Genomic DNA, 14,587 nt, shown 5'->3' on the forward strand with positions numbered 1-14,587 from the left:
GCACACGTCGTCTTAATTTATGCTTTTAATGTAACTATGTGTATAATACAAGAAATTTTGTTATAGCTTTATGTAATATATTAAAATATGAAATTTATTTTATTCTTGTAACATAATTTTAATGTGAAACACTTTTTCATCAATTTCAGAGGTAGCCAACTCATGTTAATATGTGCATTAATATAAGATATGTACAATTTGTATCTTTACAAAATATTATGTTTTTTGTTACCCATCAGTATTGAATAGATTTATGTATGTGTGTAATAGATACATGTATATTGAAATCATGCACGGATATTAGAAGCTGATTGAGAAGATGCAATCAGTCGTGAGCGGTACTCGTAAAAAACTACTTGCATGCTCATCACAGATGGACAATGCAAAATCATCAGATTTAGCAAAAATGATAAATGTGTCCTTTTTGTCCACAAAGCGGATATATTAAAGGAACATTATTTATACTTTATACTTTTCTTGAGAAAGGAAATAGTGGAACATCGTCAAATAGAGACAAGAGCGAGTAAATGAGAATCTGGTAATGTTTGTACTTATTGCGAAAGATGAATAATTAATCTCGCTACAGGGAAAGCTGCGAAATGCGATTACAGTTTTAATAATTTGTTATCAACGATTCACCTCTTTATGCTATCGAAATTTAATATTTCACAAGTTACAAAATTGTTCACGTATCAAACATTTCTTACTAGTTTTTAAGTTAATAAAAAGTAATGCAGCATAATGTTGTATTTTTCAAATATGTATTATTATTTCAGCCTATAACATTCCCATCCTGTTTTAATTTTGTATACATATAGGCCACATTTATTTCAAGGATATATAATGTTAATAACGTACAAAATGGATGTTTATTTGATTTTAGTTACATAATAATTTTGTAAAAATATATTATTAAATTGCATATCATATATTACCGTAGTAATTCATTGTAGCTGTTTAATATTATATTTCATGTTTTGAATTTACTTGTATATTATGCATTTGTACAAATTGAATCAGTCTCTATCTCCTTGCTTCATTCTATTGCATATTATATTGATTATTCATTGTAAAATTAGTAAGGAAACAATAACAATGAATTGTTTTTGTAACAATTTACAATTAAGTCTAATTGCATTTATGGTTAAAACTGTAATCTTTTTGCAAGGGTAGCACCATCCATCGATTCCAGTAGTTTTCTCTTTAAACTGGGCTTCTCTTCTGGCTGACGTTTTACAGATGTAGGAAGCGGTAATCTAGGTCCAGGAGTTGGTGCAGGCTTGTTGCTGAAGTATGGCATTTGAAGAGCTTGATCACATGTACATCTCTCCAAAGGATTTACATTTAATAGACTAGCAATTAAATCTAGGAGATCATCACCAGCAGCAGTAAATATATGTTTTAGTGGTGTACCAGGAAAAGGTTTGAATTGGATAAAATCTGGTAATTCTGTCATTCCTGGCCATGTTTCTTCAGTGGGTGTACCTAATGTCTGAAAATGATGTATGTAAATATATGAAAATAATTGCAATTAAGAACTTTTTTAGGTTACAATAAAGAGGATATACCTGAAATATTCTAGTAAGCTGATCCAGATCAGATTCGCCAGGTAAAAATGGTACACGTAATAACAGTTCTGCTAATATACAACCAACTGCCCACATATCAATTCCAGTACCATATAATCTCGCACCATACAACAATTCAGGTGACCTATACCACCTTGTTACTACCTGATGGGTGTTTATTCGATTAGGTGAACCAAAAAATTTGGCCAAACCAAAATCACCAATTTTCAAAACACCTTCAGAGTTAACCAGTAAATTATTTGGTTTCAAATCTCTGTGCAATATCCAATTATAATGTAAATAATCCAATCCTTGTAAAGTTTGGATCATATATGCTTTAATGTTTGCAGCTGTTAATACTATATTACTATCCTTTATTATTATCTCTAAATCTGTATCCATAAAGTCAAATACTAAGGAGACATTTGACTTGTGACCAAAAACATCTAAAATATCAATAACATGATATGAATGTTGACTACATAATATAAATTCTTGCAACGTATGTATACATTTATATACCTAATAAACCTATCACATTATCGTGTTTTAATTCTTGCAATAATTTAATTTCTCGTAATGCAGTTCTATTTATACCATCCCTAGCCTCTGCGCGACTTCCAACTTTAATCTGAAATTGTCATAAATGACACTTCAAGAACTAACATTTGATCAGCGTATAAAATCATTGTGAAATAACAAACCTTCTTCACAGCAACAATTTTGGACGTTTCAATATCTTTGGCTTTATAGACAGTAGCGAACTGAAATAAAATTCATAAATATATTTACGATATTAATAACGAAGTTTATAATCTTTAACTAACCTGTCCTTCTCCTAAGAAATCAATTTTCTCATATCTTCGCAATTTTTCTGTCATATTTACTAAATATAATAATACTTTTATTTTTTTCAAAAATAAATTATTTAAAAATATTTTACATAATAAATCTATCTTGTATCATTCATGAGCGTACTTCGTTCAATGTGCTTCAAAATGAAACGTATATGAAAACCTTGTGTCGTGTCCTCGTGCCATCGTGTCGCTGTATTCGCCAATTTGCACATGTTTGAACATATCCTGGTATTTAACTGAAATATGTAATATAATTTTGGGATATTCTAATTGATATAGAAATAATAATTTTATATAGAAATTAATAATATTTAATCTTTACTAATACTTTAAAAGACCTTTCTTTTTTAACAAATTATTTTGAAACAGGATATGAAAAATTTTAAATATTTCTTTTTGTTTTATGTCAAAAGAAATAGATAATCTATTATTAATGACTATCGTTTATATATCGTTTATATATGTTTTTACATTTTTTGTCCTCCTATGTATTCAAATAATTGTATATGATGAAACACTAACATACATTTAACACTTAAAAGTTATCATCAAATAACGTCAATGCTATGATAAGCGAAATTTCACCCCAACATAACCTTTTACTTTAGTACTCAATAAAATCACACAAATGCAACTGAATTTCTTATTATTATCCAATATTAGATATTGTTCGCAATTATAGATAACATTGCAATGATATTAATACGCTACTATTAGAACAAAATTCTTATGGAGTAAAATTTTGTCCTTGATGCTCTTCAAGGATACATTATTATTAAAAAACCGTATAGGATAAACTTAGAAATGTTAAATATTAAAATTTTATATGTAGTAAATATACTTATTGTTAAGAAACTAGTATTACCATCGGCGCTGCATTGTAATCAAACTTTTTAATAGTCGGTATAATATGAGATAAAAAAAAGCACTGATAAAGGAGAAATGTAATAATTGTCATGCAAGATCATTCGACTGTTACATAGAGGAAAGGAACGATATAACCATTTACGATAGTAAAGCAGGGATAGTCGCGCTATCATAATTAAACTTTCTAAATTTAACGACGTTCTTGGGACATCTTCCTTTAAGTTTACACATTTAATGAATGTGTTCTTTCTATATCACATTGCCAAATGTTAAACATCAAGACATAAGAGATGTTATTGCGAAAATATTATCAGACTTTTTAGTGGAGACAGACATTCAAATTACGAAATGAATAGTTTGAAGAAAATAAACGAAGTAAACATAACAGTATAGAAACTGCGTTGAAATCATCATGAAAATAAACCAAAACATTTGTTCATTCATTAATGAATGTATTCATAATCAGACTGCTGACGTTCATGCATTTATGAGAAACTGAAATATGCAAAAATCTACAGCAAAATATTAAATATATATTTATTTATTTATTAGGATATTTAGGTTCCATATATTTAACTGTATTTATAAAAATATACATAAATATGCGTAAACATTCATAGTTTAATTACAATATACGTGTAACCTGTATTGATCTTTATGCTTGACGTCGTTAATATAGCTACTTGCCAAATAACAAATAGGATTATGTTATTCGATTATTGCAATGAAATGATATAATTCAATATTCATTACTAATATACATAATTAGTTTTTATGTATATTTTATTCAGAAAAAAGTATGTAATCGTGATTTGTGATCTATATTAAATATAAAATTGTACAAGTGAAAAAATGGAAGGTGTTTACTTTTTATTGGCAAATTTTTTGTTTTTTATTTATTATTTATTATGCTATGAACAAGTATAATAAATAATTACAATAATTGATATATCCTTAATTTAATTCCATTAGTTACTCGTGCAAATGACAATCATACCGATACAATAATAATATAGGAATCCTTTTTTGTAATTGGGTCAAGCCGGATTACAGCTAACAAACAAAGATTTTATTAAAACTAAATAATTTGTAATGATTCATCACATAATGTATGTGTATGTGGTATATGATATGTTTCAGAAGTGAAGACATTTCAAAAATTTCAAGACATTATAATTATGGAACTTAATCATGTCAAGTTTCTGCATAGAGCAAAAAAGTAAACACTTTTCCTTGTAGTCTTCTACTTTCATATCAGTTTCAAACGATGAAACACAACATATACAGTCTAACCAATATTTCACGTATAATCAAATACACATACATGTATCTAAGCGATAATCGGTACGTTTTCCCCACGAAAGAGTGCAAAAAGTGTTTCTCGAATAACGAAGTCGTAGTAGGAATTACGAAATTGAGAAGAGTTTGGAAAGGCTATTTATAAGAGATAGGGGTGAGCAACTTTCGAAACTATCCACGTTCGAGCAACTGTCGTATTAATTAAACAAATGAATATAGCTGCCGGGCTTATCGAACATCAAAGACGAGAAATCGCGAGTAGGATGAATGGTAGCCCACTGCTAAGCCGGCTACAGTAGTAATCCAGTGCAACGGCGAGCGGTATCGCGCGGAGAACATGTCATCCGTCAAAATTCTCGTCCTTTTAGTGGTCGTTCTGTCAGGTAAACGAAGTCACGTGGATCTTTTCGTTAACGTCTACTAAAGATCGACTACTAAAGTGAACCGAACGTTCTTCTTATTGTATATACATTTCAATCTATTTGGAATTTATCTTCATTGTGACCTTACCGAATTTTATTCAAGCTTTATGATAATCGACTTTAGTTTATGATCTTTTTAAGGTTAAGATGAGTGTGCGACTGTTTGAATAATGTACTTCTATATTTCGTTTTCAACAAATTTTGTTTCCTCGTGGTTCTAGCGTTCGCGCATTCACAAAACACACTGTTCAACGATGTGCAATCGGTCATCAAGTCCATGTTCAAGACCACCCGTGATCCCGCTATGTTCAATCTGTACACCAGGTATGTAGAACATATAGTATTTTTGTTTGGCGATTTAAAGGAAGTTTATATGTTATGACTGAAGTTAGCTAGGCGAACATAGTTATCCACGAGGGTATAACTCCTAGTCGTCAAAAGGAAAGAAGTTTGTTCAGTGTTAATATTCTTTAATGCCTGTTATGTCATATACAATGTTAATATGCTTTATTTCTCCTATTTTATTTACTTTATTAGTTCTTATATAATATCTCTCTACTGTCTCGAACAAACCTATTACAGCGATTTTTTTCTTTTTTGATATTTTCTCATTCTTTCCTTAAACATAATACATATTAACTTTTTCACTATAGTTTCCTCAGAATTGAAAGTTTTCTTGACATACAGTATGAAGACAGCTTTTACAAATCCTAACTAGGCACTGCGAGTACTTAAACTAATTAATTGTGGTTTAACACATATAAATGGAAATAAAAATGATTGTACATTAGAAATATTTGTACATTTTTAATATATGATTATTCGATATTTAAGGACGTATACGCTCTCCATAGCGAAACGGTTAAAGACTAATGATGTCTCATAATATGCAACTTCTGCATAAAGTTCAAGATTTAATTTTAAGATATTTTGGGAAAGAGAAGAGACGAAGCAAGGGCGAACGTGATACGTTAAAGAAAATCCGCGCTTCTCCTTGGCAACGCGCGGTTCGTGCTGCGAATTTTTCGTCCGTGCAGAGGCGAGCTTTATCGTTCGTCGTTCGTAAACGATGCATCAATTTTTTAACGATACATGCAATCAGCAAGCCGGCAAATTCTATTCTCAGCGCTGACGCTCCACTGACTATCATCGATGCGTGAATATCGTGGACGCGCCTCCTTTTCTTATTCTTTTTGCACTGCTTTGCCTTTTCTTGTTGATCGACTCGATCTAAAACCGGGAAGGAAAATTGAGGCGCCACTCGCGATGGCGGCGCCTCGAGAATTCCTCGTTCCGATTCTCGAAGATCGTTTCATAAAAACCACTCGAATCATTAACTCCATGGCAAACAAAGCGTTTTATTGAAACAAAAATCGCAAATCAACGTAAGAAAGGTATTTTGACACTACGAATCTGAGATAGACTATGATTAAATTACATGCGAAATTATAATAACTTTTTTAGGAAGCACCGATGCTTTTTTGCTTACTGATAGATTAAATCATTTTATGTATGCTATGGTACAACAAGAATCACAAAGATTTCGTTACAGACGAGGAAGAATATCGGAAAAAGATGTAAGAGAATTTCGAAAAACATATAACAGTGGATTTATGTAATATTAAAAGGTTAGGAGAAATTATTAATAAAAGAGCATTAAGTCAGAAGTATTTGGTATTATTAGCGGTTTCAATTTTTGTAGGATAATTTGTAGAATAATAATAATAAATAGAATAATAATTTGTAGAATGTAATTGTAAAATAATTTAATTCTAAAATAATAAAAGAGCTTTCCTTTTGCAAAGAGAAAATCCGTTTGGCGAGGAGCAGCTGTTTCTAAACAACACCGAGGTTCTTTACGCATCTCACTTCAATGAAAGTCGACCAACGAAATTCATTATTCACGGATTTAGTGACACCGGAAACGAAGCCTGGGTACGAGGTTTGATAGATGGTACGTAAACACGAGCCTTTCTCGATAATTAGCAGACAGACAATTTTTTGTCTCATAATATCGAATCATACTTATTCGTGGTACGAATTATAATTTCGATTTAATGAAACTTTGTATTCGTAATAAAGTTAGCATCGCTTTAAAACGAAGCGAAGTAGAGGCCGAGAAAACGAGAATGAAAGAGGAAGAAGGAAAAGCGAGTTCTAAGGAATTTCTAGAAATGTCGATGGTGCCGAGGCAGTGAAATTTAATTACAATCAGGGTCAATCCGTTTCGGTAAACACGGAATCGACGTCGTCAGGTTCAAGGGTCAGCACGATAACAAGTTAATTGATCACTTAACAAGTTTTTGCTCTCTCGCGTTAAGTTCCTGACGTAACTGTGAGAAATTTCGATTTAGAACTTTTTCAAAATTTCCTTAACAAATGTGTATTACCTTTTTGCCTTCTTTGTCCTTGCACGGTATATTTTGTAGTCAGAAATTGTCGCAAAACAATTTTATATTCTTCAATTATTCCAGATACGCCTAAATTTCTTCTGCGTTACTTCGCAAAATAATTTTATTCCATCATTTTAGTCCATCATTATCCCAACCATCGAAACGAAAGAAATCATAACATAAAATAATCATACTCCTGAAAGTATCACAAGCACGTCAACAATTAACTGCTTAGTAGGTATTTTGGCTTTCATGTGAATTATATTTGCATAACACTTGCAATTCTGCAATGATTGCTAATATTTGTTTTATTTAAAACATTTGTTATAGTAATCCTAGATAACATATTTTAATTTGGGTTAAATTCTATATATATGGATTATTTATTTATTGAAAATATATTCTATTACCTTGTGAAATATTTTTTACTCCTTTAAGTAAATACTATCAATTCACAGAGTTTTAGACTCTTTTTTTGCAACACCCTATATGTAGTTGCACGCTTCTTGACATTGAACTTGCGTCAGACTTAATCCAATGTCACGGTTTCAACGTTTTGACGATTTTTAATATATCATCTCTAATATCATTGACTCTAGTCGAACAAAGTTATATACGATTGTGCGTGAATGATTACAGCGTATCTACTTCATGAAGATGTAAATGTGATAGTAGTTGGATGGGGAGTTTTGGCGGCCGACGTTTATCCAGTAGCGGCAAACAACACACGGAAAGTGGGCGAGTTTCTTGGAGATTTTTTAGAATTTTTGAATCGCGAGTCGAATCTTGAATACAAGGATGTTCACATCAGTGGTCATAGCTTGGGCTCACACGTGGCAGGATACGCTGGAGCTTACTTGGATGGACGTATTGGCAGAATAACAGGTATATTTCGATTAAGATGTATTCATTGTTAATTTAGAGTTTGTTAACCCTCTATAACACCCAAATTAAGTTTAAGAAAAATATCGTTTAATAAAATATGTCGTCAAATATTTTCTAAGGAATTGCCACAGTTTTTTTTATAATTGAAATATAATTGAAGGTATTTTATAGTTGAAGATTTTTAACATACATGTTTACATTTTAACATATATATTTTTAACATGTATATTTATTTTAATATAGCTGCATCGTCATATACAATAAAAATAAATTGCCATATTTTATTGAAAATATTTTTTGTATAGCGAAGGGTTGCTGGTGACTTGAAAAGATTGGACAACACTGCTCTATAGCGTCGTTTAATTTAAAAGTTATATAGTCATATCCACGAATCTATATTTTTTAAATTACATTTTGCTTCTTTATTATTGTACTATTGTATTTTATTACTATATCATTATGTTTATATTAAATAATTTATTTACAATAGTTTATTTATAACAAAATTTCACAGTTGTAAAGAGCTAAATTTATCGCACATTTGTGTTATCTATTTTTATTTTTAATATGATGTGATATGATTCGAAGGCCTAGATCCAGCTAGTCCGTTGTTTGAAACAGTCTTCGGAATTGTCGATCCAGAATACAGATTAGATCCAACCGATGCCCAATTCGTGGACGTAATTCATACGAGTGGTCCTGCCTTTGGATTTTTGGCTCCACTTGGCCACGCTGATTTTTATCCTAACAATGGGAAGTTTCCACAACCTGGTTGCTCGTTTCTACCAACTACAAGTAAACATCTTTTTTGTTTCATTAAGCTTCCAACAAAATTATTTATGAAACAGTGCACCTGACAAACTTTAATTAGAATTTAACAATCGTCGAACGTTTGTCAGCTTACTGCAGCCATTCGCGAGCTCATCAGTACATGACAGAGAGTATAGGCAGTACGGCTGGTTTTAAAGCAAGAACCTGTGAAAATTGGGAGAAATACATAGAGGGACGTTGCGATTACAATCCGATTGTTCTGATGGGAGAATACGCGTCCACGTCGTAAGATATTTAATTTTTTTTGATTTTGTGTCATATAAAAATTGAAGAGCTCATAATAAAAACGGTCCTCGTTTATGTTTGTCTTTTTCGAAAAAAATAGAAGAATATTTTAACATCTTTAATTTCTGTTCAATATTGTTTGTTTCATTTCTATTCCTTTTAACGAAATATTTATCATATTACACAATCGTTATAAATGTGTCAGTAATTATATCACAAAGAAACTATATTTAAATAAATGATAAAGTTCTGGAATGTTGATAAAGATTACTTTGATAAAATTGAATTGAACATTATTATGCATTTAATTACCAAACTTAATTTCGTCTTAATCGTTTCAGGTTGCGAGGAAAATTTTACTTAACAACGAACGACGTACCTCCGTTCGCAATAGAATGAGCGAGAATGGACATTTGGAACAACTCTACATGATGATGGTCCTGTATTTGCGGCATCAAAATGATCTGTACTAGTCATTTACAAGTTACTTTATTTATGCAGCGTGCGCAATTTTATTCGAATTCTACATTTTTCTTCTTTTTTTTTTTTTTAATTAATCGGACGAACGAGATCGAAATCGGTGCTGAACCGGTATCATTTCATGTCGTACAACAAAAGTACAAATTATATTAATTAAAATGACACGTGTTAATGACACTTTCTCTCGTTCGCGTACTTTTGCAGAATGAAATAGAAATAAACGTTGTATTGGTTACTTTGAAATTTGTGTACTTTGTCATTCACATTATAGCAAATATTATTACAATATTCAGAAATAATAGACGGATCATGAAATGAAGGTTTACGAAGAAATATGGAGCTGTTGTATTAATAATATAAGGTAGTTGTGATTAATAAATGCAGAAATACAATATTAACAAGATAATAGAATATTCATGAACAATATCAGCGCAAGACCGACCAAATGTTGTACTGAAAACGTTCCTTCGGAAGATAATTCTGTACGATGAATCGAGTGTATTTTTCGTTGCTTTTAATAGTGCAATTAATTGCTACTTTGTGCGCTAATGAAAACAATCTCATCGGTGATTACTTTGCATTCAGAAAAGTGGAAAGAATCGTTGGATTCTCTTGCGACAACATGGAAAGTGCGTAGCAAAAGGTTTTCTATAAAACTTCTTTTTAATTAAACACACAGGATCTTATCTTTATTTCGTTAAAAACAGATAATTTTAAACTCGCAAAAACCCTCAACAATATGTACACCACGTATATTTCAATATTGAACTCTACGGATAAATCGCGATTAGACGTGAAAAAAGTCTTAAGAGCGGAGTACAATTGGTTGGGCGTTTTTTTGGATTCTCGATGCGATCGTAAGAGACACACTAACGTCCTTGTGGAAGTAAGTAATTTATATTCGGAATTTTCTCTTATTTCCATAAATGTTTGAAATGTTAATATCATTATATTACTGTCCTAAATCTATTCTTTATCTTTTCCTTTTCTTTTTAAGTATACCTAGTTATTTAAGAATTGTTATACCTAAAAATAATTTACATATTCATAAGAATTCAAAGGTTTAATTGCATTAAATTGTTCTAAGAAAGGGGAATTATTGTACCACTAAAGTCTTAATCTCACATGTATTGAACCATTTTCTATTTTTGTCCTAATCTCACAAGTATCAAACACTAAAATAAAGTGCATAATATCTACTGCACATAGGCAACTAAATATTCTATGTACGATGAAATGCACAAATGGTTAATTTTGGGTTCGAACCTGAGCCATGTATTGGAAATACTAAACGATGACGCGTTCACTATCTCTACCGATGTTATAATTGCTGTGCCATCAGCGAACAGTTATATTTTGTACGATGTATATAATCCTTGCAAAGATCGAGGAGGGTCGATGAATGTAACGCGCTTTGGAACGTGGAACAATAAAACTGGATTAAACGTTACCTTAAATGAATCGAAATTCGAAAGAAGATCGAATTTGCACGGGATGAAACTCAAAGTTGGGGTCGTTGTAAGTTGTGCCAGTTCTTTCTATGATCATTATCTGATTAATATAATTAATGAAATTAAAATTTTATATATGGTACACTTCGACAGATAGAATAGACATTAAAGTAATCTATAGACTAAGAAATTTACAGATCGGTTTTAAACCAGAAAACATGACTTTTCACGAGATGATGCTACAATATAGCATGAAGTCAAAATATGGGCGATCGAAATTTCTCTACGTATTGTTACAACATTTGTCTGACATCTTCAATTTCACGTAAAAATTATATTAAATTCGATAAATTTATAAGTTCTATTAGCAGCACAGTTTCCGTTCAACTGCATGTGTTCTATGCACTTAATCTGTGATTCTTTTTAAACAAAAGAATTTTTATTCATTCGTTGGTCTCTGCTTTGCAGTATGGAGATTGTGCAAATAAGTGCGCGAAGAAGATTCGACAATTCCGGACCTGTTTTCGCGGCTTTCAAAGAGAAACTCATAGATCTCTCGGCAAGTCCAGTAGCGATGAGGATCGGCAGATTAGATAACGGAGACATAATCGGACCGGTCTGGCCAATACGGTATATTACTACTTGCTTCTTCATACTTCTTCATACCGTTTCCTATGTCTTGTATCTTATATGCATTCATAACATTCTTAGAAATAGTATTTCAATGAACATGAATAATCATCTAAGGTACAAGAATTCCTGTTGTTCTTCTTTTTTTTCTTTTTTTTTTGTAATTTCATCGTATCCTAATTTCACTATTCTAATTCTCTCTTCCAAATTCGGATTAATTATATCTCATTGTCGTAGGTCGTGTTTTATGTTCCGCACGATTTCATCGACGAAAATTAAACCAGGACAATTTCTGAAACCCCTGTCTGTGAAAGTATGGTATGTGATACTGGCCATGATAGGAATCGTGACAACAATTCTAGTTATCTTACTAAGATTAGAAGGCGTGCAAACTCCTACAGAGATTTATGGCCTCTCCGTTTTGCTCACAATAGGAGCTTTGTCCCAACAAGGTATATCAAGAAAGAATTAATCGAACAAGGTTTTTGGATTTCTTTGACACGATATTTTTTCATTCAGGTTCTGCGTTCGTTCCAACACGTTGCGCAAGTCGTATAGCATTCCTACAAATCTTGTTCGTCGGTTTATTAATTTTGAATTATTATTCGGCGAGTGTCGTATCAAATCGTTTGAAAAACAGAGGCGAGAAGATGAATGATTCTTTGATTAGTTTAGCAAAGAGCAATATGAAACTTGCGGTGCAGCCTACGTCGTATATTCGTTCCTTTTTTCGGGTAATATCTCTTATGCAGCTACATATTTAACAACAAAATATTTCGAAATAAAATAAAATAAATAAAATAATCTTTTAATAACTCCTAAATAAATAGAGATGCTGTTAAATCAGTTTAACATTTTCATGAACATAATTTTGGAATAAAATGTAACTCTACTATAATACTACAAATAATATATACATATAATAGAACAAATTTTTATTGAAAAAGACTTGGTATTTAACAAATTTTCTTCAATTTTAAAATTTTTATGCAATAGGTGCCAGACAAAGAAGTAAGATATTTTTACGACAATCGGTGGTCGAAAATACCAGAGTCGGATAGATATTTATCACTAGAAGAAGGACTTAATCGCGTGGCGGAGGGTCATTTAGCCTATCACACGATGATCGATTCAGCTTATCCGTACATCGAACAGTCGTTCACTCGTCGAAGTATCTGCGAACTTACGGAGGTTCATGTGTTGCGTGCTGTCCTCGCATTTTATGCAAGGCATCACAGCCCTTTTACTGAACTGATGAAAGTAGGGTACGAAAGTCAATATACATGTAAATGTAGATCGACCTATTAGAGGTACTTCGAAACGATTCGAAAGCATCAATCGAGAGAACATGAAATTAATTAGAAAGTCGAGAAGACCCGAGTATTTAAAAATCAATTGAAATTACGTTTCATGCATAATTTCTGTAACAAATTTAAAACTCGAACGAAGATCGAATGAAACATCTTTTGAAGATCCGTATGTTACTTTTTTTAGCTTGATTAAAATTCAAAACGTTGGCATTCAGAAACGCGAATTGAAGCGATGGGCGGCTAGAAAACCATTTTGCCCGATCAACCTACTTATCGCTGAACCTCTATCGATTCACGAAGCTGTACCGATTTTCGTGTTCTTGTGTATCTCACTGGTTCTATCGATTCTCATTTGCATCGTTGAGAATATCGTCTTCTGTCTTTTCCCAGCACGGTAAATTACAAATTTCATTTAAGAGAAATATACGAAATGTATACTATATACATATTATTTTCTGTTCGCCCGAAAAGTTCTCAATTTTTGTACAATTAGTAACATTAATTAATTAGTTAATATTATTCTACCTATGTAGGACAGTATAAAAACTATTCAAAATAATCTTTTTTAGACCTCCGAGTTTCATGATGGAAAAGAAACGCTTGATCGACTGGACTTCGCTTCTGCTATATTTACGAAACGTGAATCAGTCTCTGAGAAACTTTTTTAGTAAATGGAGCCCTTTTCAAAATCCCTAAAGTTTATCCATCGCCACGATATAATTGCCATAAGCGCGAATTTGCAGATTAGTCGCTAGAACAACTACGAAAGATTCCCTACCAATTATTGTAGATAGCACATACGGTATTTTATTACATTTAATTATTAGACTTTGTCAAACATATAAAACCATAATCACGCGTAGTTTCTTCAAAATATTAAAGCAAAATATACATTTAAATATGGCCAGATCTTGAATTAATTATCGATATTGATTACAGATTTTGGGCAGGAAGCCGGTAGCTTGTTTACTATTATCTTCAATCGCGTAATTAATTTTTAAATCCGTTGCCTTTCCATGTTCTCTTCCAATACGATACCATTAATATCTAGCTTATCGTGAAATTCATATTTTAGGCAGCCTTTGGCAGGAAATTAATAAAACACCGCGACACAGATGAATAATAATAATGCAAGTAATAGCGCGGTCGATCTGTAACCGGGAATTCGATCAATAGCGAGACTTAGCTTGTTTTCATTGGAACTGTCGCGTTGCGAATGGACATTGGAATGAATGATTGATTAATCGAGCTGTATGCATTCCTTTTCGTGACTCGAGCAATTTGCCAAATTACACGAAATCGTTCGACAAGCTTGTCTCTCAGTGGAATCCCACATGATACGTCCTGCATTATTATTATTAATATTATT

General features: G+C 31.8%; 3 protein-coding genes across 4 annotated transcripts; 2 read left to right on the plus strand and 1 right to left on the minus strand.

Annotated features, from left to right (window-relative positions):
• Positions 1-744: 744 nt before the first annotated feature.
• Positions 745-2,621, minus strand: LOC100647145 (cyclin-dependent kinase 7). Its single transcript, XM_003396054.4, has 5 exons — positions 2,396-2,621; positions 2,273-2,332; positions 2,091-2,199; positions 1,569-2,014; positions 745-1,492 (listed from the first exon to the last, which is right to left on the minus strand). The coding sequence occupies exons 1-5, from the start codon at positions 2,447-2,449 to the stop codon at positions 1,145-1,147; spliced, it is 1,017 nt and encodes a 338-aa protein (XP_003396102.1). The 5' UTR covers positions 2,450-2,621; the 3' UTR covers positions 745-1,144.
• On the plus strand, positions 2,563-10,070 carry LOC100647261 (pancreatic triacylglycerol lipase). Of its 2 annotated transcripts, none has more exons than XM_048406759.1 (7): positions 2,563-2,653; positions 5,235-5,337; positions 6,819-6,967; positions 8,046-8,291; positions 8,880-9,086; positions 9,191-9,347; positions 9,689-10,070. In XM_048406759.1, exons 2-7 carry the CDS (start codon positions 5,291-5,293, stop codon positions 9,744-9,746), a joined length of 864 nt encoding a protein of 287 aa, XP_048262716.1. In that variant the 5' UTR covers positions 2,563-2,653; positions 5,235-5,290; the 3' UTR covers positions 9,747-10,070. The 2 variants fall into 2 exon arrangements, with proteins under 2 accessions (XP_048262716.1, XP_003396103.1); XM_003396055.4 differs by lacking the exon at positions 2,563-2,653 and adding an exon at positions 4,782-4,974.
• A 244-nt stretch (positions 10,071-10,314) lies between these two features.
• On the plus strand, positions 10,315-13,917 carry LOC100642488 (ionotropic receptor 75a). The gene is made up of 10 exons (XM_020863323.2): positions 10,315-10,456; positions 10,535-10,713; positions 11,037-11,345; positions 11,476-11,603; positions 11,747-11,908; positions 12,146-12,360; positions 12,428-12,642; positions 12,905-13,173; positions 13,403-13,612; positions 13,788-13,917. Exons 1-10 carry the CDS (start codon positions 10,315-10,317, stop codon positions 13,912-13,914), a joined length of 1,956 nt encoding a protein of 651 aa, XP_020718982.2. The 3' UTR covers positions 13,915-13,917.
• Positions 13,918-14,587: the final 670 nt, after the last annotated feature.

This window comes from Bombus terrestris, chromosome 6 (genome assembly GCF_910591885.1).
Source record: "Bombus terrestris chromosome 6, iyBomTerr1.2, whole genome shotgun sequence".
Lineage (NCBI taxonomy): Eukaryota > Metazoa > Arthropoda > Insecta > Hymenoptera > Apidae > Bombus > Bombus terrestris.